This window comes from Empidonax traillii, unplaced genomic scaffold (genome assembly GCF_003031625.1).
Source record: "Empidonax traillii isolate 1590-97213 ecotype Southwest subspecies unplaced genomic scaffold, ASM303162v1 scaffold197:size915647, whole genome shotgun sequence".
In the NCBI taxonomy this organism is placed as follows: domain Eukaryota; kingdom Metazoa; phylum Chordata; class Aves; order Passeriformes; family Tyrannidae; genus Empidonax; species Empidonax traillii.
This window is the reverse complement of record NW_020955390.1, coordinates 205,265-229,733: the sequence shown is the minus strand read 5'-3', so window position 1 is coordinate 229,733 and position 24,469 is coordinate 205,265. Positions and strand designations below refer to the sequence as shown.

The following is a 24,469-nucleotide window of genomic DNA, read 5'->3' as shown; positions in this document are numbered from 1 at the left end:
ACACAGTGGTTGGAAAGCCAAAGCATGAATTATTATTGAGTGACTCTGAATGTCACTTCTCATTCTCAGCAAGTTTGTGTGTTTCTATTTAGTAAAGGTGGTTTTTCAGAATATGCAAACAGCTTGAAAAGGGAGGTATTGATTGTGAGCGCTCACAAGAGACTTTCTGGAACCTTGTGCTTGAACCATAATGAGGAAAATAATAGCTTTTTAGCTTCGGGGATCAGTTAAACTACTTAAGCACTGTGCTAAGACAAAGCAGTAAAAACAACTCCCTCCTCTGCCCTTCCCCTTAAAGAAATCTGGAAAACTAGTGTTTGAACGAAGTGCTTCGCAAGATGTCTTGTTCCTAATGTTATTGTTCTTCCACTACACAAATTAAAGTGATAAATGGAAAAGTTTATACTGCTCTGTTAAGATGGAAATTTTTCAAGGATATTTGATGGTACTCGCTGATCCAAAACCAACAGCACTTGGATCCAGAGAGTATGTCTGTTACCTTATATGAGGTTCGATTTTAATTTGAAGTAGGTGTTTCTAGATAAGTATGTTGCACCTTCTCAGAGTGTCTTGACTTTTACTGCATGAAAGCTCAAGTGAGTAACTTGTGTTTCCTTTCTACATAGATTGAACTGATAGACAGAGTAGATGACATCTACCGAAACACTTCCTGGGACGATGGAACCTTCAATGGGTACGGCATACAGATAGAGCAGGTATTCACTGAACTCTGCAGAGGGTTTCCAAATTAAAGGAACATGGTTTAAATGTTGAGATTTCTGATTACTTTATCTGGATTAGAGCTAAGATAATAAAATCCTCCATTATTAATTCCAGCCAGGAGCACTCAGAAATAGCATCTTACCAGTGGGTAGTGTTAATGATCTGAGACATCATGGCTATTTTCAGTTCCTACAGTATTTGAGATGTGAGTTTTCAGGGAGAATCTTTCCATATTTAATCTCAATTCAAAGGTACTTTTTTTCCAAAAATGAACAATTCTTGTTTCTGTCAGACGTGCTGTGTAAATTCATGTCATATATCTATCTGTGGCTGCTGCTTAGCTTGCAAAGCCTGAGTGGTCCTCAAACACAGATGAAAAAACACAAATCCTGCCTGAAGAGTTTTAGTGGCTCCCTTAGACATCATGATAGTGTAGAGGCTGGTATAGAATGGACATAGCTAATGTAATGACTTCAATTTTATGATGGCATCTGAGAGTTAGTGCACAGAAATATGAAAAAGGGCATTAAAACCAAGAGTAATCCATCAGCTCAGCATACTGCAAGAGCTGTGATGTGGGACATGGAGACTCATGGGACAAGCTAGCTGCCCCTTTGCTGGGAAAAGGTCTGCAGGAACAAGAGAGGAGTGTTGATTGGGCAGGGACGGGGAGAGAACATGAAGCACTAATTCCAGGTTCCTGGGAAAGTAACAATCCTTTAAAATATGTTTAGGTTAGCTACAACTTTGAAATGATTTGGGTTTATTTATACTGGTTGTATTTGGGGTTTTTTTGAAAGAATAAAATGCATGTCAAAGCAGAATGTTACAGTCAAAACTTTTGATGTTATAAAAGAGCTGGGGTAGTTACTTATAGTGTAGTTAGTGCATTTAACTAGCAGAACCTGGAAAGTTAACATTAGAATCATGCTGAGTCTGCATTTTTCTCCTTACAGATCTATTGAGACGTTTAAAATTACATTGAAACCTTTTCTGTAGCTATAAAATTGACCAAAATTCCTCTACATTTTTGTTGCCCTTTTTGAAATGTAGATTATCATCCACAATGAGCCAAATTCTGTAAAACCTGGAGAAAAGCATTACAATATGGCAAGAAGCTACCCAGATGATAAAAAAGATGCCTGGGATGTGAAAATGCTGCTAGAGGTAGGTTGTAACCCTTGAAAAATACTGTCCTTTGCAGAGGATTACTGATTCACAAACTGCGCTGTAGTAACGGGTGAAACTCCCCTGCTGCCTTTGCATGATGTGTGGGTGTCACACAGAGTCGAACCAGCTGCTGTGCCCTGTAGCCCATGGTAAAGGGCTCCATTGCATAACTACAGAGCAGACACCAATTAGTCTTATTAACGTGGTCTGAGTCAGAATGGCAGTCCTGATTTGTCTGGCCCTGAGACTGGCTGCCTTGTGACCTTCATCAGATTATTGTACCTGGTTTTCCCCTCCCTGTGAAAAGGGAAAATGAATAGACAAGTAATGTAAATGCGTATTTGGGTATTTGTTTAATTTCCTACAGCTCTGTAGGACAGCTAAACAGCTTCTGTTTTCTGACTTAACCAGATCTAGGAGGTGCTTGTCTGACACATTAGATAAGTGTTCGTATCTATAGACTTCTGATATGTGCTGTAAACTGTCTAACAGAGATTTTTTTCTTTATTAAAGCAATTTAGCTTTGATATTGCTGAGAAAGCAGCTCACGTGTGCCTTGCTCATCTCTTCACGTATCAAGATTTTGACATGGGAACTCTTGGTTTGGCTTATGTTGGCTCTCCCAGACCTAACAGCCATGGTGGCATTTGTCCTAAAGGCAAGTCTTCTTTTTCTTCTGTCCCCGTTGTGCGTTGAAAGCTAGTTTTTGTTGTTTGTGTTTAATCCTTTTCCCCAAATTTCCTGGAGTATGCTGTGCTATTTGCATACACTCTAGTATTTGTTTTTTGCATAGAAGAGATGGCCATTTTTTCGGCTGGAGATGGAAAAAGAAGAGAGGGAAGGATAAAAGTCCCTAAGCTGTTGGTGTGAACAAGCTGACTAGAACAAACCCTAGTCCAAGGGCTGCTTTGTGTGGGTGCATCTTGCAGTGGTTGTGGAATAGCAGATGCTGTTGTCTTGGAAATTTCTGATGTTTTCCCCTTTACTGCAATACATGAGCTGTTTAAGCTGTGCTTGAAAGATTTCCCAGCCCAAAAAAGTGGCAAGAGGCAGGCTTCCACTAGTGAGCCTGTGAGAACAGTAAAGCTGTTCATTTCCCCAGACAAGGATCCCTGTCTCCCCAAAAGTACCCTGAAACCCAAGAAAAACATTTGTCAATTTTCATTTGTTTATTTCTCACTTCTATAGCATATTACAGTCAAATTGCAAAGAAGGATATCTATTTGAACAGTGGCCTAACCAGCACCAAGAACTATGGGAAAACCATCCTCACAAAGGTAGGAGAGTGTCCTCCTTGTATATGTTTGCTGGTGATGTGTGCCATGGGATTGTGACAAGCTTTTGTGCGCTCTGAAACAAGCCGCTGGCTTTCCATTTGAGTCGACTTCCTGGGGACAGGGATGTAGGTCACAAAACAAAAATCATCCTTTTTGTTGTTGCTGACAAGGGGAGATGGAATTCACTGCGAAAGAGGAGTGAGGAAACATAGCTAGTGTCTAATAGGAACTGTAGTTTTACAGGTATAAAGAGGTTTTTGATACCTAAAGATGAATTTAAATGTATTTTGCTGTAACAAAAAAACCCAAACAAACAATAAAACTCCAACCCTCTGAAAGAACAAGGAGGCAAAGTAGGAGGTTTAGTTTGAGCCTTTTAATGAAATTCCTCCACCTGATTTTTGTGTGTCCTGAGTAAGAGAACAGTATAGATAGGACTTATTAGTGCTTATACTAAGCTTATTATAAGTTGATGCTGTCTGGATTTTTTTCCATAGTTGATAGGATAGTAAATACATAAAGACCTGAATATGAGCTTTGTCTCACTTGTAAAAATACCAGAGCAGTGCCTGTATCTGCATCTACAAAGTCCTTGCAGTTGGGCATATTTCACTTTTGCTGACTTCTGCTGACTTCTCAGCTGTGCTTTTCTGTAGCCTGGTTGTACAGGGAATTCATAATTGATGTGTGGGCTAAAACTTGGCACAGAAGCTGTCAAGAAGATAGGAAAAAAAGACAGTGAAGCTTTGTGTTAGAAGGATGTTGACAGAGAGCTCTTGCTGTTGCCATGCCATTTGCATCAATCTCCAAACTGGAGTTGTGCCTCGGATTACAAAGGAAATTGAGCTTTTTGTCTTCACAGTGGCAGGCACAAGGCTTGGGATGAGGCAGTGGGAGCATTATGGATTGGTTTCACAGGGAAAGTGCTGCATAGTATCCACTTGGGTTTAAAAAAAAAAAAAAAGAAAAAACCTCCTTAAAACACTTCTCCAAATAAAACGCATTGAAGCACAGGAGGGATCCCTGGGCAGCTCTCCTGTCACTGGCTCTCACATTAGCCATGCTTAGACACGAACCAGTGCTGCTCATTCCAGTGCTTGTTCCTTCCCGTGCCCACAGAGCAGCTGCAGTGACGGATTCTCTCTCCTGAACTGCCTGGTGTCCTTGTGTTCACCTTTGTTTCTGTGCAAGTTTGGTTTGTGGTTTGTCACCTTGTGAGCTTGACACCATCTGCTGGCCAAGGCGCTGTGGGAGGTGCACAGTGAGCAGAGCCGGTTTGGGATCCTCAGCACAGGCAGACCTGTCTTGCATAAATGATGTTGGAAATCCATCCCTGTTGGGCCACAATCGTAGTTGTCTTTCCCAGTAATCGTGCAATAACAGTTTATTCAGCACTCCTAATGTCGTCATCCCTTCAGAAGAAATAATTCTAATGGCAATATATGTTAAACAAGAGATTGACTAATTGTAGTAGCTGGTGTTTGTTTGAATTGGTTTTTGTTTCAACTTTTTATGCCTTCCAGCTACTTAAAAGCAAATTTTCATATTTTAAGTATCTTCATTGCACTGAAAACAAATTGGTATTCTACCACAGCATTTTGCCTTTAGCACTGATTTAGTGTTCAAACCTAGTCCTGGAACTTGACTTTGAAATGGACCATAATTTTAATTGCCTTCATTTCTCCACCTTTAGAAAAAGAAAATGTTCATCCTGTCCATCTTGGTGTATCTTAGAAGTGCTGATGGTCTGGAAGTAGCTGGGATCTTCTGTCCTTTCCTGCTTGGACTAATTTTTTTCAACATTGTTTTTTTCATGTTCGAAAAAGGAGGCTGACCTGGTTACTACACATGAACTTGGACATAACTTTGGAGCAGAGCATGATCCTGACAGTCTGCCAGAATGTGCCCCCACTGAAGATGAGGGAGGGAAATATGTCATGTATCCTATTGCTGTCAGTGGGGATCATGAAAATAACAAGGTATGGTGGTTTAGTTTTGCTTCAACATTCAGGTTTCTGCTGTGGTCGGTGACCCTTTGCATGGCAACTCTGTTAATGATTCCTGTAGCTTGAAACCACCAGGACTGTAATGGTTTAGCCATAAAGAGAAAACATTAGCAAGCAGTTGGGTTCTCTGCAAGATAAGGTCATCTTTGGAATCTGAGTTTCACTGGAGTTCATAGCATGTCAAGGTGCATTTTAATTAGTTGCTTGCAATTAGCTGTGGCCCTATGCTGCTACAAGCAAATCATCAGCAGGAGTCCAGTCCAGGACCTTGAGTACCAAATAGTGTTTGGGTGGTCTGTAGCTGCCATTGTTGTAGAGAGGCTGCCAGACGCCAGAGCTGCAGTGGGAGCTTACACTGGCAGTGTGGAGTTGGCCTTGTGCCTGTTTCGCAGATGAGAAGCGAAGATTATCAGGGGATGGTTAGTCTGCAGTGGAGTCTGACATGTGGCTCATGCCCAGCCCCGCTGTCGAGAGGTAGTGCAGTCTGTTCGGGGGGTGGTGAAGCCCTGAAGCCGTGGGAGGGCTGGGGTTGGCTCTGAGCCCAGCTGCGTGGGGGAGTCCCTGCAGTGTCCATTACGGACCAAACCCTTACTTTCCATTTTTAAAATTTTTCCAAAGTATCAAGCTGGCAGTGTAGAGGGAATAACTGCTTTCTGAGAAACCAGAATTTGGAAGCACAGGGAGGTCGTGGCTGTCTTAGATGCCATTTGTTGACAGAAAGTGCCTCCTCAGTGCTGCTCTTTCCCCTTGTGACTCTCTAGATGTTCTCAAGCTGCAGCAAAAAATCCATCCATAGGACCATAGAGATCAAGGCCCAGGAGTGCTTCAAAGAGCGCAACAACAAAGTGTGTGGGAACTCCAGGGTGGATGAAGGGGAGGAATGCGATCCTGGCCTCTTGTACCAACAGGCTGATCCCTGCTGCACTGCAGACTGTAAACTGAAAGATGGAGCCAAGTGCAGGTAAGGGGAAATGAGCTTCAACTTCTCTTTATGCAGGAGAGAACGATGGGCTGGGCTGAAAACTCCTAAAACCACTTGCGGTGCCACAACCTTCTTCTTGTCTTTAAGGCTGAATGTGTGAGCTCAAGACAATAGAGGATTTCAGGAAAGGCTGCTGTGTGCATACATTAGTTTTTATAGCATTCTCTTACTTTTTGTGAGAAGTGTCAGAAGCTACAGGCTTGAAAACTATTATTGTGGTAGTGTTATTTTTTACTAGCGTTATTTTAAAGCACACTTAGGCAATTGAAAAGCAAGATTTAAGACTTCCTGTGCAAACTTTCTGTGCAAATGCAATTTTTGCTTGTATTGCAAGGTAGCTTTAAGCTGGGATCACATACTGATATTTCAAGACTGCTGCAGAACATGTTTGAGCAGACAACACAGGGACTGCACTAAATGAGTCCTCTTGCTTTTTTTGGAGTGTTCATGGCCCTGTTGCAATGCAAGTGCCCCATCTGTTTTTTCACAGTTCAGCTTTACACCATGTAACATTAGAGAGCTTGTGCAACTCCTGTTGTTTAGCAAGAAAATCCCTCAATTTTAGTGAGTATTTTTATACTCGGGGCCTTTTTACATTAGGTGAGAACAATGAAGATAAAGACTGTGCAGAATAAGAAGTAGGAAAACCTTCAGGACAAACAGAAGGGGAGGAAGTGTTTGGGGAAGGAAAGGGTGAAAGATCTTGTCCTAAGTTGCACAACAAGTGACAAGAGGAGGATCCAAGGGCCTTAAGCAGAAGAGTCCCTGTGTTGTCTCTCAATGGGCTGTACTTTCTATGTGATTGTACCTTTAGTACATGAAGACTCAGTGGGTATGTAGAAGGGTGATTGTGGGAGGGGGCAGAGAGGGCAATCGATGAGTCAGTCTCCAAGAAGTAGGTTTTTTTTCCTAAACACCCTTTTTTCTCTGGTTTTGTCACACTTGTACTTAATTTTTAAAAATTGCTTAGTATTTATTTCCTTCATTTTGATCTTTCCTCAGTGATCGGAACAGTCCCTGCTGTAAAGGCTGCCAGTTTGAAAGTGCACAAAAGAAATGCCAAGAAGCCATAAATGCCACTTGTAAAGGAGAGTCTTTTTGCACTGGTAGGACGTGGTTCTGTCCCCTGTATGTCAGCCAGCCAAGCGCTCCAGGCTCAGTGTCCTGTTCAACCCACTTTCGGTCTAGTGCCCTTTATCCATCCGGTACACGTAATTTTAGAGACCGGCTAAGTGTCACAAGAGAGTCCTATAATGAGTTTCATTGTAGTCCAGGAGTCACTTGGTGATTTATTGCCCAGAAAAAACATAAAAAATGTTGATATTTTTTTATTTTCTTCTTCTTTGTTTCTTTCCCTTGAAAGAAGAAAAAGCAAAACAGTGTGTTTCCCTGGGAGGGGACAGGAATTAATTTTGTCATAGAAAAGATGGAATTACTGCAGCTCCACTTCCCCGCTCGTTTACTTCTTCATAATCTTTCCTGGAGGCAGGGAGTCAAGTCGGTGTCTGCTTTGCTGAGAGTGCCTCCAGGGTCTGCACCTACTGCATGGTTGCCAGTGCCACAAAGCCTCCAGAGCTTCTGCTACCTCTGGGAGCAGATGGCAGGCAACCTGCAGATGAAAGCCAAGAACACGCTATTGGGGTTCCCCTGGGATAAGTCTGTATTTCCATTATTTTCCCTTTTTCTTCTGCACACTTAGGTGCTCTGCCCTTTGCTCTAACACAGCCCTCCCACTCTGCTGACTTCCACCTGTAGGGAACAGCAGCGAGTGTCCCCCTCCAGGAAATGCTCCAGATGACACTGTCTGTGTGGACATGGGAAAGTGCAAGGATGGGGAGTGTGTCCCTTTCTGCGAGAGGGAGAAGAACCTACGGTCGTGTGCGTGCAATGGTGGGTGACACGGGGCGGAACTGGAATGTGCCTCATCTCTGCTCCATAGGGAGCTGTGCTGTGGGATGGCCTGTGGGAGGGCTGAGCTTGTGGTTTCTGGAAAAGTTAAAACTGTTGGGTATTGTCAGGTGTCTTCTGTTTGAAAAAGGAATGTGAATGTCCTCCTGTCTTCTGGTGGTCTGTGTAGAAGACATTAAGATGAGACTTATGGTCTGACACTCTAGCTAAAGAAGAGGACACTCTCCTACCTTCCACCTCTGCCACAGGTGGATGGGAGGGATTGTAAAGAGATCCTGACCAACCTCTGGACCAGGTATCTGGCAGAGCAGTATTGGCCCTCCAATGGATAGTTAAAGATTTCAAAGAGGTTAAAGTGCTTTGAGAACATAGGATCCCTAAGGCCAGTCCCCTGCCACTGTCAAACCTGCCTGTCTTAGACTTCTGCCCAGTAAGTTTTCCTGCTTGCCTGCTCTCTGTATCATCTCTTAAATGGGATAAAGCAGCTGGGAGTAGGTGGAAAGCTTCACGGGGGCAGTCCAAGGAGCTGTGAGCCAGACTGAGATGGAGGGCATAGCTGAGGAGAAGGTTGTCCAGAGGACTCAGATCCCAAGGAATATTTAAATCTCTCTTTGTGGATGTGTTTGGAACCTCTTCACTGACCTGTTGCTTCCTGCAGTGTTGGGGTATCAGCTTGGAGAGCTTGGTCCCAGTGTACCCCCTAATTGCACAGAGCATGTGATTGAGTTTTAGGCTTGGTCATCAGAGTGCCTGAAATTGGGCGACTCACATAGTCCTGCCTTCCCCGTGGGGAAGCTGTTCATGAACACAGTCAGCCAGGGGGTGTGTGGGGTTGTGGGTTGCAGGTGACTCTTGGTGCTTCCAAGGAATGAGTTTGTTGCTCCGCTGCAGAAACGGATAATTCGTGCAAGGTGTGCTGCCGGGACGAGCAGGACAGGTGCACTCCGTACGTCGATGCCAACGACCAGTTCCTGTTCCTGCGCAAGGGCAAGCCTTGCACCGTGGGATTCTGTGACACCAATGTAAGTGTTCCCAGCTCTGCTCTGGCTGGGGGTGTGAGTCCTTCGGCAGGAGGACTGTGCTGGTGAAGAGAAGCCAAAGCTTAACCTGTTGCTGAGCAGGGTGGGACATTTTAAGTATCTTTTCACGGGGTAAAGGGTGTTGGAGGCTGCAGACGGAAGTTAGTTCTGCAGAGACCTGTGCAAGGTGAAGCTGGTACCTTCTGCACCTGCTTATTGCCCTCTTCTGCTGCTCCCCACAGCTCAGCCAGCTGGCAGTCCTTGCAAAGGAGGTGAATGAGCACTGCTGTAAGCTTGGCTAGGTTTGCAGCGCTTGCCTTTACAGTTGTTCACATTAGCCCAATTAATGTAATTTTTGACTCTAAATCCTTCAGGCCTGCTAGCAATCACACAAAAATCCAGCTGGCAGTATCTGGAAGGGGCAGTAAGCCCATGGTGGGGAGACTGGTGGGTTTCTGGCACTGAGTGGCCTTTTCCATGGTGCAGCTGCACAGTCACATCACTTGCAGACCCCAGTGGTTGGAGCTAAACTGGGTGTGAGCAGAAGTGAATTTGGGAGGGCACGTCCCAGCCCTTCTGCTGCAGAACTGGAAGACCAATGGTCTGCTGTGTTAAACCAGCACAGCCAAATCTGGCAGTGAGTCTGTCTGTAACCGTGAGCTCCTGAGAGCTGTAGCCTTCTCCATGGGTAATGGCATCTGAGGCTTCCAGTGCTTACATCTCTCTAGAAACTGCAGTTTTATGTCCCCTAACATGGGTCAAAGGTGGGGTTTTGCAAGTTTCAAACTTTAAAACTTTGTCTGTTTCAAACAGCAATCGAAATTGTTTTGCCAAAAATAAAGGCAGTAAAAATGGACTGCTGCTATTGGGCATGAGTGTAAATGTGTATTTGTAATGGAAGCCAAGTCCTGCTGAGTCTGTACTTCTCATTTCATTATCACGCTTATATCTCCTTCCCTCCCCAAGAAGGCAGGAGTTAATCCTTCAGTAGCATAAGATCATTTTGTTACTTTTGCAGGGCAAATGCGAGAAGCAAGTACAGGATGTGATTGAACGATTTTGGGATTTCATAGACCAACTCAGCATCAATACTTTTGGTAAGATACATAACCATATCCGTTGGGGGTTTTTGAGTTCACAACACAAACCTCTAAAGCCTCAGGGAGTTAGCTTGCTGGTGTTATTCACCCATGTACAAGGGCAGCCACTAGCTGTGTTTGTGATGTATCTAAGTGTATTTTTGCCTGAAGTTTGACAATACTGAACTTGCTTTTCAAAGCTGAAAGGATAGGGGATCATTTTGCATTTTTTCACTCCGTTATTTTCTATCTAGGCATCTTGCAAGCTTGTGAAGGAAGTGATAGCTTCTTGTCTGAATAACAAGAAGTAGGTCAGTTAGAGAAAAGGAAGTAAGGCAGTCTCTTTAGAGGTCAGCTAGATTCAGTGTCGTACAAAGTGGGCCTCTCAGTGGGATTTAAATGTCAACAGACTGGGAGGGGGAACACTTCCTTTCTCTGTCGTTTAAGAAAACCACTGAGGTCACGCACCTCAAGCTGTGTGCCTGTGCTGAATCACGGTGAGGGGGCCCCTTGGTCTTGATCCCCACCGTGCAATCCAGGTACATGTCACCTCCCTCCCAGTGTCATCCCTGGTGTCTCTGTGTTCCTGGAACCAGGCAAATCTCGTTAATAAGGGTAATGAGCGGTAACTGCATGTGCTGACAGTGACACTCTGCCTCCACAGTGCAATTTTCTGGCCTTAGGGCTTTCAATCTTGAACTTCAGGGACAAAAAATTGTTTCCTAGATAATTTTTAAGGCTATCGAGCCTGCTCAGGTAGAGGCAGTTTGTGAATCTTTGGCATTTAGATATTTAGTCTGGGGAGGCAGGTAGTTTTGTGTCACATGACTGTTGCATCAGAATTGGGTGATGGACTTGCAGTGTGTCTTGTAAGACTGAGAGGGGCAGCTTGGCTGGCTCAGTATAGGCTGCTCCAAAGCAACTCATATTACATGTTACAGCCTGACAGCGTTTCTCATCACAGAACAACAGAAGAAAAAACCTGTTATTGTTGACATATTATATATAGTTTTAGAAAATTGTATAATTTTATCTTTGCCTACTCCTGCAGCCTGTGCTTCTCTGAGCAGTTCTGAGGCTTCACTGGCTGTAGAATGGTATAGATGTGTATGTTCATGACACAGTATTTGGCAGGTAACTGACAGATTTGAACTGGTTTCACAGGGAAGTTCCTAGCAGATAACATAGTGGGCTCTGTGCTTGTCTTCTCCTTACTGTTTTGGATTCCTCTCAGCATCCTTGTGCACTGTGTGGTGAGTAAGCTGTCTTTGAGATGACTGCTCTGTTGGATTTTGCTGTAAGAAGTGTTCCCTTCATACATGAAATGGCAGATGTCTGTGGATGTCTGTGGGAGAAAGCAATGGGAAGCCTTTAGTAAACCCTGTGGGGAAATCCAGCACATGTAAGGCTTACTGCTCCTTCAGTAGGCAAAAATCCTGCTAAACTCTGCCAGGCCTGGCAGACCCTGTGCTCCCATGACTATTCCCTGGAGCCCTTCTCATTCTTTCCCAGGCAGATTTTCTTTCTCTGCCCCCTGAGTATAATTTTGGTAGTTTTATCATTACAGTTGAAGTTTTCTAAAGCCCTGTGAAGAAACAAGACACCCATATTTTGAGGGAAGACCTAGAGTGGGAAGTGGTCGTGGTTGACCTTGGGTGGGTGGGTAAAGAGCCTTTGAGAACTGGGATCATGGGCATGTGGTGTGCTACCATCAGCAGTGTGGGTTTAGAGCAGAGGACTGCTGCACCCACAGGCAGTCCGGGGATGGTTGGGAAGGCATGGGAGGTAAGGGAAGGGAAAAGAGCTGCACACAGTGCTGTATCTCTGCAGAAAAAAAGGAGACAGGGACTTCGCCACTGGGAAATTAACTTTCTTATTTTGTGTTTGTGTGTTTTGATTTGCTTTTGTTTGCTTTCCAATAGGACAAGAAATTGGACAAGCAGTATGAGGAGAACACAAAGTCCCTGTTTTGCCCCAGTGTAAGTTGCTGTCTGAACCTGAATTGGAGAGAGCTCTCCAATGTGTACTGGAAAACCTGAACCTTGGATGTGTGCAGGGGGTTAATTAAAGGAGTGATGATAGAGACACCCGAGCCTCACGCTGCAGAGGGGAAGCCATTTCTGCACAAGCCTGTGCTCACTGTATCAAGCACTGCAGCTTGGTGGGGTCGATTCTTCCTTCCTGTCAGAGCTGTGCCGTGTTGCCTGAGCAGCTCTCTGGCAGCAGCCGCAGCTCCCGGGGCAGGAAGCCGCTCTGTTCCATGGAGCGCCGTGTGCGGCATCCCCTCGGCACAGGTCACTGGGCAGCTTCAGCCACAGGCTGCCTGTTCCCAGCCAGGTTGTGTCAGTGAACCACACGAGGCTCAAAAATCTCTGCAAAACACCCTGTCTGTGCTGCAGAAAGGCTGCTTGCAGGGGGCAGCTTCTAGAGACCAGACGTGCCTTCCAGTTGCTCAGGGGGCCCATCAGTGACACTTCCCACCTTGCAGATACTGAGCTGGGAGAGGGGAAAAGCAAAAAAAAAATGCCAAGATAAATTTTAATTGCAATCCAGCACAGGGCACCTTCTGACATAGATTTTTGGGTATCCTTTCCTGTGCTTTGACAACCCTATTCTTAATAATAATTGAAATATTCAATTAAGGTAATGTTGTTTTGTAAGGAGAGGGGAAAGAAAAACCTTGCAGAGCTCTTCCTTGTACAACCACTGAGGGAAGCATACTGAAGTCAGAGACCACTGAGGCAGACTGCCTCTGTCATTTACCCTGATGGAACTGAAGGTGATCTTAGTTTGACTGCCCCATAGCTGGTCCTGAATGCCATGAGAAAAGTCACTCTAGAGCTTTTTACCTGCATTCAATCACGAAAATCCCAGAAGCAGGTGCAGTGAGAGGGCGCAGATGTAGTTACTGTGCTCCTTGCTCCAGCAACAGTTTAACAAACAGATCTTTTGGATCTGCTGAGGATGGAGCAGTTGGGAAATGCAGTACTGGTAGCAGGTAAACATCTCATTCTGCCCAGTACTAGCATTTGATGAGGTCCGTGGGGATTTTTATTTTTTTTTTTGCCTAGAAATCTCTAGATGTTTTCCAAACCATGCTCAAAAAGAAGCAGAGATCAACGGACTTTCATCTTAATCTGGGTTGCAGAATTTGGTTGTGATGATACCGGTCCTGCCAGTCTTTGACCTTGTGTTCAGGGCAGCTTCTTGCACGTGAAACCAGGAACTCTCCAGGTTGGAGGAGTGGAATAAGCTGTACCTTGGACTGTTTTCCTGCACTGAGCTCCGTGTCATCTGGCTTGACCCTGCGTTTTTAGTCCTGGGTTTTTGCCAAAGCAGTGTTGGGCCTGGGGGTGATAGGGCTGAGTCAACTCTGTCCCAGTGAGGCTGTGGTGCCTTATACAGGGAAGGAAGAAGCAGAAATAAAATGACCTTTCTGCTCTCAGGGACCGGAGGGGGGATGTGGTAGCCTTTAAACCATCCTAACGGGAGTGCAGGTGTTCCTCAGAAGGTGCCTCCTCCCTTTGAAAAACGACACAAATCCTAACCCCTGAACTAGGTCTTGGTGGTTTTTTTTCCAGTGACATGGCTGCTTGTGTCTTGCAGAACGTGGAGATGCTGAGCAGCCTGGACTCTGCCTCTGTTCGGATCATCAAACCCTTCCCCACGGCGCAGTCGACGAGCCGGCACCAGCCGCTGCAGCCCCTCACGGCCGCACCCGCCGCGGCCCCGGCGCCCAAACAGGACCACCAGAGGATGGACACCATCCAGGAGGACCCCAGCACCGACTCCCACATCGACGAGGACGCCTTTGAGAAGGACCCTTTCCCAAATAGCAGCTCAGCCGCCAAATCTTTTGAGGACTTGACAGACCATCCTGTCATTAGGAGTGAGAAAGCTTCGTCCTTCAAACTGCAGCGCCAGAACCGGGTGGACAGCAAAGAAACAGAATGCTAGTGTCTTGCTGCCTTCCAAATGTACAGCTCGTGTCTGCAAAATAAGGATCTAAAACCATTTCATTTCTATAAATATATGTATATATATTTTTGTGAGGGAGTGGGAGAATAAGGAAGTGACCTACTGCAGATGCTGGTCATGTGTATGACCTTCCTTAAATTACATTTATTAGAGTGTTATATCTTTTAAAAAGGAAAATCCAAACCAGAACTGGCTCATTTTTTGAAGCTTTTTGTTCTTCTGTTTCCTTGACCTTTAACATTTCCTTCAACCTGTGGTGCAAAACCAAGTATCCTGATGGATATTGGATTGTGTATATCAGCCTTTTTTATAATTTAATATTTTGTAGTCTGACAGCACTGATAAGACAAAATTAAGGGGCTTTTAAAACCAAAATGAAAACACTGCAGTATGCTCCATATAGAGTAGACCATTTAGCAATTTAAGGTACGTGTAAGCAAAAGTCTAAGAAAATCCTTGAGAACTGAATAAGAGTAATGAAACAGATAAAAATACAGTCTCGCAGCGTTCAATGAAATGCATAATCAGAGTAAAGAAACTTAAGATACACAGCTTCTGAATAAATAAAAGGATCACAGAAGCAGTTAAACCCTATACAGTGCATGGGAAATGCTCCTCTGGCATGAAACCCTTTTGCCTCAGCGATGAGGTTTTCTTGTCTTTGTGGCTTTTGTTGGGAGCTTCCCCCTCTGCACTAAGAGTTTGTGTCACAAGTGTCTGGTAGGAGAAAGAAGTGTAAAGGGAGAAATCATTTATGCAGGTGATGATGTTTTAAAATGCTGTTTACAGCAGTTGTTTTGGTGCATAAACGTTTCTTCAAATGTTATTTTGAAACAGACAACACTATTGTTGAAATGTTCAAATGGCTCTCTCTGTTTTCTGTGGTCTGTGTGGCCTTTGGAAACTTCTACTGCCTGAAGGGGGGGGGGGGGGGTGAAATCACTCAATTGCAGGGGGGGCATTTGTTTAAAAACAATTGTGAATTTAGTAAAGAAATGAAGAAACTTTTGTTAAAACTTGCAGGATAAGTCTAAGGAGGAGACTGTGAACTGAAATTCTCACAGAGGTAGCAAAATATGATGTTAAAAATTGGTAATTGGATGGTGTCCTCTGCATACCTGCAGCCAGGTGAGCTGGGACTGCCATGTGAGCGTTGTTTTAGCTTAGTGGCAGCTGGACTGACACAGTGGAGTCACGGAGCAACTGTCCTGATAGCACAGCAGCACCTTCACTGTGCATCTGTTTTCTCCCACAGTAATCTACTGATAAAACTGACAGAAGGTGACCAAGGGCAGAACTGTTTAACTGTTACAAGCCTGGACTCAGCCTCAGGGGAACCACGGCTGCAGCGAGCCTGTTTTTAAACGTGAGGGAAGGGAATCTGTGCTGGAAGGTTGTGTGAGTGCCCCGCTCCTCCCCACCCAAGGATACTTGTTACACTAATACTTGAAAGTGTGCCTTATGGTATTCCTGTCTGACTATCTATTGTGTTTTATATACTGGGTTTGAACTTTGTTTGGGGTTGTTTTTTGTTTGGGTTTTCTTTTTTTGATTCAGTGCAAAGTACACGTGTGAGGAGTTAATTTAATTCCCAACACAATACAAACTTTTTATATTAAAAAAAAAGATTTAAACAAGAGCTGTTTCTGTGCAGTCATTTTAGAAAAGATCTTCGTTCTTCAGCTGTCACACTCTGAGTTAAAAGTCTGGCACGCAGCCAGGCATTTCTAACTGCTCCCTTCTGAAATTCAGCTGCTGTGGAGGCCAGACCCAGAGCATCTCTGGTACAGACTTGCATCCCAAGGCCTGCCCTGCTTCCCGCTGGGGATGGAGTTGGTCTTGCCTCGTATCCTGCGGATTATTATCAGTTCAGATGGTGAAGTTAATGCCTAAGGGTATAGGGGGGTGATCAGATGCCTTTTCTGGTAGCAAATCTGTTAAGTACATGTTCTCAGCATGAAGGTCTTTCCATCCCAGGTGAAAACCAGGCAGTGGCAGGTGCCTGGGAGCACGAAAATACAGGGCTGGAGAAAGCCTTGGAAATCACTGACTCCAGCCCCACTTCGAGCTGTATTCCAGAAACTGAAAGAGGTAGCTGCATGGCTGGTTTGTAACATCTAAGGCAGGAAGATTCACAGCTTCCCACAGGGAGCTGCTTTCACTGTTCAGTCTTTACTGTAAGCATTTGTTACAGAAAGGACAGTCCACTTCTAATACTCATAAATATTTATAAATCAAACTAGCATCTGGTCTGGCTTCAGGCACATGGCAAGTGACTACTTATGCTCCAGTTTATAAAACTATTACGTAGTAGATGATGGGTTTTGGCCAACTTGTCCTAGTTACTTAATGAAGCAAAGGCAGCCCCATGGCACTAACAGTGCAGGACATCATGAGATCCTCTCATCAGTCTCTGTCTCACCCAATAAATAAATGCATGATAAACACACCTCTTCTGTGCCAACCTAAGTGTTAATATAAGACCTGCATTATGGAGGGGTTTTGTTTGCAGCAATAAACAATTTGATTTTTATGCACCATTCTCATTTTTGTGGGAAAGCCAGCTATCTGGGTTTCTAACCAATTATTTTCCAAACCCTTTTTTTCCATACTTGTTGAATTTCATCTAAGTTTCAGGCCATTTTTTTTTCATTTTGTAAAGTAGTTTTGTGGTTTGTGTTCTCTTGGTCAAAAACTATGCAAAGCCTGCAGTACTCACTGTTAAATTATGGATGAATCCCAAAGCTCACCTGAAAGGTCTCCTTAACTTGATGGCAAAAGACATGCAGTGCAGCTTTGTCAGCAGGGGAGCAGAGCCTTTCAAGTAATTCTTCCAGGCTCATACATCACCAGTTTTATACTATCCAAAAACAATGCACTGCTTTGAAATCTGTGCCTATACACAAGTGCCAAGTGTAAAGCTGCTGCTGGGTACTGAAGTAACTTAAACTTATAACCTGCTCTGAGTGACACTGTATCACCATCAAAGCCTCAGTAAAGCTGAGAGGACTGCTTTTCCTGCTGTCTTTTGCATCCAAATCAATTAATCTGGACTGACAATGGTTCTTGACAAACTCCATGCTACTGCCTCTTATCAGCTCCTAAGTGTTTCAAGAAAATAGATGGTATTAATCAAAGTGCAGTCCCCAAAGCTCAGGCCAGGAACTGCTCAGGGAAGCCTCTGTCCCTTGGCCACAGAGCAGCTGAGACAATCATTTTCCTCTGAGTGTTCCAAGGAAAGAGCTGCTCATCCCTGGCAGCAGCAGCATGAATACCCCAGAACCCCATGAACACCCCAAGTGGTCTCATCTTTATTCTCCCACAGACTAAGAGAAAGTGACACAGAAGAGCATTGACGGGGGCTCCCCCATACCCCGCTCCCTGAGGACACAGTTTGCAGGGCACTGCTGGATAACGGGCTGGCTGCATCTGGCGTGGCTGCCTTGGCTCCTCCCTGCAGGGATCTCACAGCAGGCTGGCCTCGGGGTTCGTGTGGTCCACGTCACGCCAGTAGGGAAGCAGGGAAGGAAGAGCAGACACTTTGTTTTCCAGGCGTGACCAAAGCTGAGCTGCCAGAAAGCTGCTGCCTTTTGGTGATAAATGAAGCCCATCAGACAAATAGGAAGAGAAATCCTACAGGGGAGGTCAAAAACATGTATTAGTGTATTTGCTAATTGAAAAGAGAAGGTCTGGAGTAATTCTTCAAAGCCAGGGGGTGTATATATATATATGTGCTGGTTTTATTTTTCACCATTTGTGATAAAATATTAAGAGAACATTCTGATGCTGAAGTCAATGCTACTCATCAGGAAAAGACTGAGTGATGCTCAATTTATTCCATGATTCAAGTCCAAGGAGAAGGTTATTTACAGGTAATGCTCAGGGGACATCTGCTATCCAAGTATCGTGGCCAGGCTGTATTAAGCTTTATTTCTCATCACCCACCATGAAGCATTCTGGATTACTCTTTTTCTTCCCCATGTCAGTGTTAATGCAGCCCCACCAGTTCCTCTATGCTAAATAACGCATTTCCCAATTCATGCCAGTGTCGACTCTTTTCTCATTACATCACACCTGATTCTTTTGCATCAGTGTCCAGAGGTCGAGCACGTCCGTCCCGCAGTCCTTGGCGACCTGGACGCAGGCCTGGGCGTACTGCCCCGTGGTGGCATTGCAGCGGTTCAGTTTGTCACCTACCAACCAGAAACAAAGAGAACATCTTGCAGCCGCCACTGGTGCAGTTTGATTTCAGCCTTCTGTGCCACAACTTATTAAACCAGCAGAAATAACCAATCACAAACTAAATCCGGAGCACTGCAAGTAAGCGGCCAGAAGCAAAGCTTGTGCGTGGCCTTTCAGGGCACCTTTTGTTTTTGAGAAATGTGAAAATGACTCTTGTTAAGAAATGTGCAACAGGTGCAAGGCAACAGCACCACGCACAGAGCATAACTCTCACACCTGTACTGCTCACGGCTTTCACCTCTGGCAATCTTCAGGTGAAATCAGTGCATAGATTTAAGGCTCTTCATATACCTGCTAACAGCAGACAGAGGAGTAAACTAAATGTAAATCTATTTACAAGTTCGTCTCCTGCTTTTTGCCTGACTTCCCATATTTAACAGCTCCTTGCAGCAGCTGCAACATGCTGGTGAGAGCAGGGCACATTGGGGTCCAAAGCTTCCCCAGCACTCACAGCTGTTGCATCTGAGCACTCAGTGACACTGGGAGCTGGACCTTCAGTATGTGCTCAGTGCCAGCTGCTCTAAGCCAGCAGTTCTGCACAGACCACAGGGAAGCTTTGGGGCAGGATATCACCAAGTTATGTTGGGGAGTTTTTTAATGGGACCTGAAGTGCAATTCATCAACCCCTACTCTACTCTCTCCTTGCCTCTGATGATTTCCACTTCATACTGACAGCTCTTTCTTTCCATAATTTCCTTTCATGGTAAAAATATCCCCAGCAGTTTCACTGTTCCTTTGTTTCCTAACTCTGGCTCTTCTCAGCTTTCTTCCTGGTTCACCTCTCTCACAGACTGAGTGGCCTTTCAGCTCATTCAGCCTCCACCACAGAGAGCTCCCTTTGCTGCCAAATTCCCTGTACTGATCACAACACCTCACCTCCCAGGTGAAGCCTTGCAGTCCCATCTCTCTCCCTCTCTCTGACTTGTAATCTAACAGAGTTGATAATTTCTTATTCTCCCTTTGCCTTTTCTTTCACCATTAGGATTATTTCTCAACAGTTTCATCTTCTCTTTCCTTCTGGAAGCACACAAACACACACCTGCTCTCAATGGGCAGCTTTGCAGGAGCACGTGCTGGGTCTATAAGCAAAGAGCAGCCAAAGAAAACTCAGGGAATGTGGGCATTTCCTGAGGGACCAGAAGGCAACCCAGTGGTCTACCCTGACTTGCACCACCCCCTCAGCTTGGAAAGGAGGACTGTCAACAGTGGGAAGCAATGATACCCAGAGACAATGGGATACCCAGAGACACCAGATGCATCTCAGTGTGCGGGACTGATCCGAAGGAGCTGATTGTTGTACTGGTGAGGTCAATGTCTACCACCCACAAAAATTCATGGCTAACAGGAGACCCATGGTGACTGGGTGAACGTTAACACTTCACCCATTTTTAAGAAAGGCAAGAAAAAATATATGGGAAATTGTTAATCACTCGACCTCACCCCAGTGCTGGGAAGGATGCTGGGGTTACCTCCTCTTGGAATTCATTTCCAAGCAAATAAAAGACAAGAACAATCAACACAAATTTAGCAAAGCCAGACCAATCCACTTGCCTTCTGCAATGAAATGATGGCTACACAGCTGACCAAGAGCAGCCCTGACTTCAGCAGGGGCTTTGACTGTCTCCCACAGCACTTGCGTTTGGAAGCTGAGTTTCCTTCCGTGCTTCTTCTTACACAAGGATGACTGCTCCTGTGTACATCACCATCCTCCTGCTTCCCATCTCTCCTTTGCTCTGATATCTATCTGACAAAACTAGAAACAGGCAGAACATTTCTCCTGGATACTGGAGGGCAGGTGGTCTGATACTGCTGCTCACTGTGCCCACAATACTCCACCTGTGGTCCACAGTCTGAGATCACCCTCTGCTCATCTGTTCATCCCCAGACAGCAATCTCTTTTAGACAGATGCCGGGAGATTCAGTGCTGTAAATGAGTTTCCTCCCTCCCTGCCCCATAAAAAGAATAGCATTACGATGAAAATGGATTAACATTTTACAAGTGTACCTTGATAGCTGGGAGCCAGAGAAGCAGCATTTAAGGTGTGCTCACATGATACCACATCCAAGCCTTCTAATGCAAAGTCAGGCAAATATATTGTCTAATTTAATGCAGTTTAAACATGAGGTCTTCTTCAGAGTGTTACTGCTTTGATTGAAAGCACAATTCAGGATATGCAACACCACCTAAATTAGAGAAAACCCTGCCACTAAGGTGACAGCTCTGTATTTGCCTGACCTAACTAAAAAGTCTTTTATAAATGTGCAAGAACTGGACAAGCTGTCCCAACAGAAAAGACAACACTATCAGTGGAGTCAGTGGGATTATGGCAATTTCCAGTAGATCAGTAACACAAAGTAAGCAGTGCTGATATGTCTCTAATTTTAGAGTTAGCTTGCACAACACAATAGGAAATCATTTAACCACCTTTTTCTTCTTTTTCCGGTACTTTTATTATCATCCTTAGAATTATCTGGTTTTGGTTTTTTTTACTTCAAAATAAACCTGGCTAGGATATTACTGCTTATCCAAACATATATGAAGTCTGCTGTGACTAGTAGAAAACTTTCCAAGGCACAAAATGCCAAAATATCTTCCATTATTTATATTATTTTGGAAGCTGCTGGGACACAAAGTAATCTGCCTAGGACATCTTCTCAAAACCCATGTTCTTACAGGACAGGCACCTCTGTCAGTTCTATGCATGAACAGATCAATCAACACTTTGGAAAGGATGTTAGTAATTAGCTGGTAGTTACTCCACTAGCTTATCCAAGAGTTGTTTAGCAAAACAGCCAGGAGTCCTTTTCCAACACCTCTGAGAACATGGCTGCAATCCAGCACAAGCACAGAGGAAATTATCTGCCAACCTGGGATCAGTAACTTGCACTTTGCTGGTAAAATGCAGAAATTCTGCCCATCCACATCACTCGTTTACCTTTGGCAAGACATGCCTTTTCCCAGGCTGATTCCTGAAGAGGTGGTGGTGTTATCAAAATAATCCTGTCTTCAGTAACGTCTACTGACTTCAGATACTGTATCATGCTCTTCAGGTTCGCAGCATATTCCTCCAAAGGAACGTGTTGCTTAGGGTTCAGATCTGTGAGGGTGGAGAAAAGGCATCAGTGGTGTGGAGATGCTTACAGGTTTATTTATTACGTGTAACAGGTTCATTACACAACATGATGGGATTTTTACACGGCATATGACTGTGGGTGCTCATTCCCCATATGCAGCCCATCTCAACCATGGATCCAGGAGGTGTGCTAGGAAAATGCTGCTTCTCAATATTCAAAGGAGACAAATCAAAAGTTTAAACACGGCACTCCAACTAACACAAATAAGGCAAAGGGGAAAAAAACCCACCTTTTTTTTCAAGATGCTTTTTTTTACACCTCCATAACTTAGATCACATAATCACATCAAACATCACCTGAACCAAGACTTAAGATTTTTAACTCTCTTGAATGCAGAGAAAATTTTGGAAAGTCCCATAGACATGCAGTCAGTCCTTTCTGCACTGATGTTATAATTTTGATTAGACTAGCTCTGTGTGCTTATCTGAAAGAGAATCCAAATGCTACTTTCCCTCATTTCCTCAACTCATCTGCCAAGGACTCAAACTCTTTCAAAAGACAGAAAAAACAGCTGAACGCCCAACTCCAGTTTTAGGTGATCGCTATACAAGTAATTCTTGAGCACCCTGAAATTTACTTTTTTAATACTAAAACTTGGTGAGAGGGAGGCAAAAGATAGGCACTGCATGGTATAAATAAAAAAAAAAAAGAAAAAAAAAAGAAAGAAAAGCTGAAAACCATCCACTGTATAAATGAAAAGAGAGAAACCAGTTCCCAGACAAGTGGAAGGAAAAACCTATGAAATGTTCTGCCTTTTCTGCTAAACTGTAAAACTGTCTTAAAAGATCAGGTCATGGAAAAAGGAAAGGACAAAAAGAAAGCTACCCTACCTTTCAAAGCACTGTCATTAGCTCCAAAGAAAATAGTAATGGCAACAATACTTTCAGCACTAGTACTTTCAGTGATCAGTCTTGGAAGAATCAATTTAGCCCATCTGGTGTTGTACCCTGAGATCCCACGGTTCACAACATCACATTTTCTGAAACAGAGAAGCATATCAAAATGAACATCTCTCCTCTGTCCACCAAAACAAAACTTGGGAAGTTCTGAACCATTCTTTCAGGATATCTGCCTCCATCCCTCTCAGGAAAATTGAGATGTCACAGGAGTTTTCAGCGGGATCGTGCTTTGAAAGCGCACACACAGACTGCACATTTGGTATTACCTGTCACACTGTGGAACCAGAACAACAATCCTGATAATCACTAAGGAGTTTTTTCTTTCCACTTAAGCTTTGTTTAGAAACACCCAATGATTATTTCCACCAGTACTGGGTATGCTGCCACCACAGTAGTTCCACTTTGCTTAATAAATAAATGTTAATCAATAAATATACATTAAATATTAACTTGTGTTGGTTTTCATTTAGAAAAGCTGCATGGCCTTCTGCATGCTAGAAATTACTTTTGAAATTTAAGCTCTCACCTGACCAGTCTGTCAGCAAGGTATGCCCCCCAGCCGTTTTCCTGGAAGGAGTACTGAAAGCAAGGAAAATGGTTAGAACTTGCTCCCCCAGAGGTCAGCCCCACCACTGGCACCTTCCCTCCTCAAAAGGTTTTTTTGTGCATGGCCTCTGGCACTGCTGCAGCAGCGCCTACTCCCTCCTTACTCCCTCCCTGCCCGGTCTCTCCGAGGTCAAACAGTGCAGGTTTTCACCAGACACATCACTGGCATCCAAAGCAAAGCGAGGCTGTACCTACAGACTCTACAGTCCCTTCAAAATCAAAACCGACTGCTGCCAGACCGTAGTTTCATTGTGGCCACTGAGGGTTTGGTTTGTTCTGTTTGAAGTATTTTTCTGCTTTATTTCTAAGATCCTTTCACTGTGCTTTCATTCAGGAAAGCACCTCTCAGAACTCCTCACTCTGCATGCTGCTTCAGAGTGCAGCGGGACGCCTACCTCTTACAGCAGTGGAAAAATGAACCCCTTCTCCTTATTCCCACTGCTGCACCACCCTCCCTGCCACAATTCTGCACAGCGAGTCGGTTTACACACCGATCTCCCATTAAAGATTACTTTTGTCACTGGCCAAGTCTTTTTTCAGAGCAGCTCAGTGACTCCCTCCACCACGCAGCAGGCAGGGACCCAAAATCAACGCTAAAAAGCTGGCGTTGCCTCAAAGGAGATGTTCACCAGGCCGTGGTACAGTCACATCAGCACAGAAGGGGAGCCGGGGCAGGGCAGGCAGCGGCCGTGCAGACACCACGCGGGGCTCCCGCCCTGGAAAACGCCCCTGGCACCGACACGCCACAAGCTACACCTTCACCGCATCGCTATTCTAACGCAGGGACCTCGAGAATTTCTGCGAATTGGCTCTAAATCTCATAAACGCCCACGAGGCGTGACGGCTCCCAGAACACCCTCACGGCAGGTCAGACAGGGATATGACCGCAGTCCCAAGGGCCCGTGTCCCGCCTTCCCGAACAGACGAATCCAAGCCCCGCGCCTGGCACCGGCGCTCAGGATAACGCCGGGACGCGTCCGGGCTGCCGGCCCCGGCACAGACGAACAGGGATGGCCACGAAGCTCCATCCGGGAATTGCGGAGCCGGGCCCGGGGGGAGCCGCTACCTCAGTGATGGAGTCTCCGAAGAGGAGGACGCGGGGCCAGCGCAGGAGCCGCCCTCGGGCTCCCGCCTCGGCCAGCGCCATGGCCGCACATCCGCCCGGAGCGGGCGGGGACGGCCCCGCCGCTTCCTGAGGGGGGAAATGGGCGGCAGCGCCGGGGGAGGCCCCGGCTCAGCTCCGGAAGCGGGATCAGCTCCCAGCTCCCCTCCGAAGGTTTCATCGCCCCCCTCCCCACGTTAGAGGGCTCATGGCGAAGAAGGGCAGCCGGGGACAGACCCCCCAGCTCTTTGTGCTGGCTGTAATTTTAAGGTTTTTACCTATCTGCTCCAAAGAGACACTTCCTCTTTAAGAAAATGCAATTATCTCATTTAAAAGACTTCAT

At 45.1% G+C, this 24,469-nt stretch overlaps 2 protein-coding genes across 3 annotated transcripts in view; one reads left to right on the top strand and one right to left on the bottom strand.

Moving 5' to 3' along the window:
- Positions 1-15,734, top strand: part of ADAM17 (ADAM metallopeptidase domain 17) — a 34,572-nt gene extending 18,838 nt beyond the window's left edge. For both annotated transcript variants that reach the window (XM_027886909.1, XM_027886910.1), the window contains exons 7-19: positions 627-716; positions 1,777-1,890; positions 2,407-2,551; positions 3,082-3,170; positions 4,997-5,149; positions 5,938-6,137; positions 7,161-7,264; positions 7,914-8,048; positions 8,958-9,088; positions 10,104-10,182; positions 11,329-11,417; positions 12,087-12,143; positions 13,771-15,734. In XM_027886909.1, the coding sequence (XP_027742710.1) occupies positions 627-716; positions 1,777-1,890; positions 2,407-2,551; positions 3,082-3,170; positions 4,997-5,149; positions 5,938-6,137; positions 7,161-7,264; positions 7,914-8,048; positions 8,958-9,088; positions 10,104-10,182; positions 11,329-11,417; positions 12,087-12,143; positions 13,771-14,121 (1,737 nt within the window). In that variant the 3' untranslated portion in view covers positions 14,122-15,734. The remainder of the gene's footprint in view (positions 1-626; positions 717-1,776; positions 1,891-2,406; positions 2,552-3,081; positions 3,171-4,996; positions 5,150-5,937; positions 6,138-7,160; positions 7,265-7,913; positions 8,049-8,957; positions 9,089-10,103; positions 10,183-11,328; positions 11,418-12,086; positions 12,144-13,770) is intronic.
- A 1,698-nt stretch (positions 15,735-17,432) lies between these two features.
- On the bottom strand, positions 17,433-24,184 carry IAH1 (isoamyl acetate hydrolyzing esterase 1 (putative)). The gene is made up of 6 exons (XM_027886926.1): positions 24,091-24,184; positions 22,945-22,997; positions 22,350-22,498; positions 21,321-21,482; positions 18,217-18,335; positions 17,433-17,775 (listed from the first exon to the last, which is right to left on the bottom strand). The coding sequence occupies exons 1-6, from the start codon at positions 24,169-24,171 to the stop codon at positions 17,608-17,610; spliced, it is 732 nt and encodes a 243-aa protein (XP_027742727.1). The 5' UTR covers positions 24,172-24,184; the 3' UTR covers positions 17,433-17,607.
- Positions 24,185-24,469: the final 285 nt, after the last annotated feature.

Excerpts from the sequence above, each read along its gene's own strand:
- IAH1 (XM_027886926.1), bottom strand. The coding sequence starts at position 24,171 with ATGGCGCTGGCCGAGGCGGGAGCCCGAGGGCGGCTCCTGCGCTGGCCC. Across the intron at positions 22,998-24,090 it reads TCGGAGACTCCATCACTGAG|TACTCCTTCCAGGAAAACGG; the intron begins GTAGCGGCTCCC and ends CCTTGCTTTCAG. Across the intron at positions 18,336-21,320 it reads AAAGGCATGTCTTGCCAAAG|GTGACAAACTGAACCGCTGC; the intron begins GTAAACGAGTGA and ends TCTGGTTGGTAG.